This window comes from Trypanosoma cruzi, genomic scaffold (genome assembly GCF_000209065.1).
Source record: "Trypanosoma cruzi strain CL Brener 1047053516801 genomic scaffold, whole genome shotgun sequence".
In the NCBI taxonomy this organism is placed as follows: domain Eukaryota; phylum Euglenozoa; class Kinetoplastea; order Trypanosomatida; family Trypanosomatidae; genus Trypanosoma; species Trypanosoma cruzi.
The window spans coordinates 305,350-306,444 of NW_001849551.1; the positions used below are offsets into that span (position 1 = coordinate 305,350).

The window sequence follows — 1,095 nt, forward strand, 5'->3', positions numbered from 1 at the left end:
CGAACCGATTTCCGCCGGGCTCGCGCGTCACTGTGGTGGACTCGGTGCTGATTGCAGAGGCGCGTGTTGCGTACCGCGGCGCCTACGGCCTTGGCGACGCGTCCGCGTGCCTTGTGTTGCACAACGTGAATCTGACGGGGAGCGTGCTGACCATTGCGCGCACGCATATGGCGGCGGTGTTTCGCGACGCTGTTGGCGTGCTGTTTGTTGGCGGCGTGGCGCTGTCGTCGCGCGGAGCGCTGTACGTGGACGGGCTGTTGGTGCAGACGGTGCTGGGGCTGTGCGTGTCGGTGGAGGGCGGTGTCGCGGCCAGCGGCGGCTCCGTGGTGGCGTTTGTTGACAGCGACTTCCTGCTGTGCAAGCACGCGGTGTCCGTGCGTGGGGCTGTGAGCGTGTCGGGCTCCGCTGTGGCGCTTGTGCGGAGCGAATTCTTGTCGACGGAGGACTACGCGGTGGCGTTCTATTCGACGGTGGGGCTGGCTGGTGGGTCGATGCTGCTGGCGAAGGGCAACGTGCACGACGGCGTCTCGAGGGAGATGCTCTACGCCGCTGGCGCCGTGACCGCTGCTGGGAGCACGCTGAGCTTTGTGCGCAACCGAGCGCTGCTGCCGCGGATGCTGTCGCTGAGCCTGTCGCTTGCGGCTGGGGCGCATTTGAGGGTGGCGTGCAACGACGCTGGTGGACGTGTCCTGTCGACGGCGGAGGAGTACGCAGCGGCTGGTTTTGGCGACGCTGGGAGCATCGACGTTGCTGGGTGCGACGACTGCGACAGGGACACGCACTGCTACGCGCCCGGGACGGCGACGGCGAGCATGAAGGACGGTGTGTGCGTGTGCTTGTGCGGCAGCGGCGGGTACGGCGAGGCGTGCGTGCCTGTGGGAGCTCCCGCGCTGCCGTCCGCTGTGGGCACTGCGCCGAGTGTGTTCTTCCGCGAGGGCGTGACGCTGCAGTCGGTGTTCGTTGTGCCTGCCGGCGCGAGCGAGGTGACGCTGCGCCACGTTGTGCTGGACGGCGTGAGTCCTGTGCTCTACGTGCCGTGGATGGCGCGGGACGGCGTGCGGATCGTTGTGCAGGACGTGTCGCTGCTGAACGGAG

At 68.0% G+C, this 1,095-nt stretch overlaps 1 protein-coding gene across 1 annotated transcript, besides 1 other annotated feature; it reads left to right on the forward strand.

The window, feature by feature from the left end:
• Tc00.1047053483581.9 (dispersed gene family protein 1 (DGF-1), putative) lies at positions 1-1,095 on the forward strand (the record flags this gene model as incomplete). The annotated part of the gene is made up of 1 exon (XM_797070.1): positions 1-1,095. A coding segment is annotated over one exon (1,095 nt), but the record flags the coding sequence as incomplete, so codon positions are not given.
• Positions 1-1,095: a sequence feature (areas not merged during assembly with more than two copies in the genome that could not be assigned to a particular haplotype).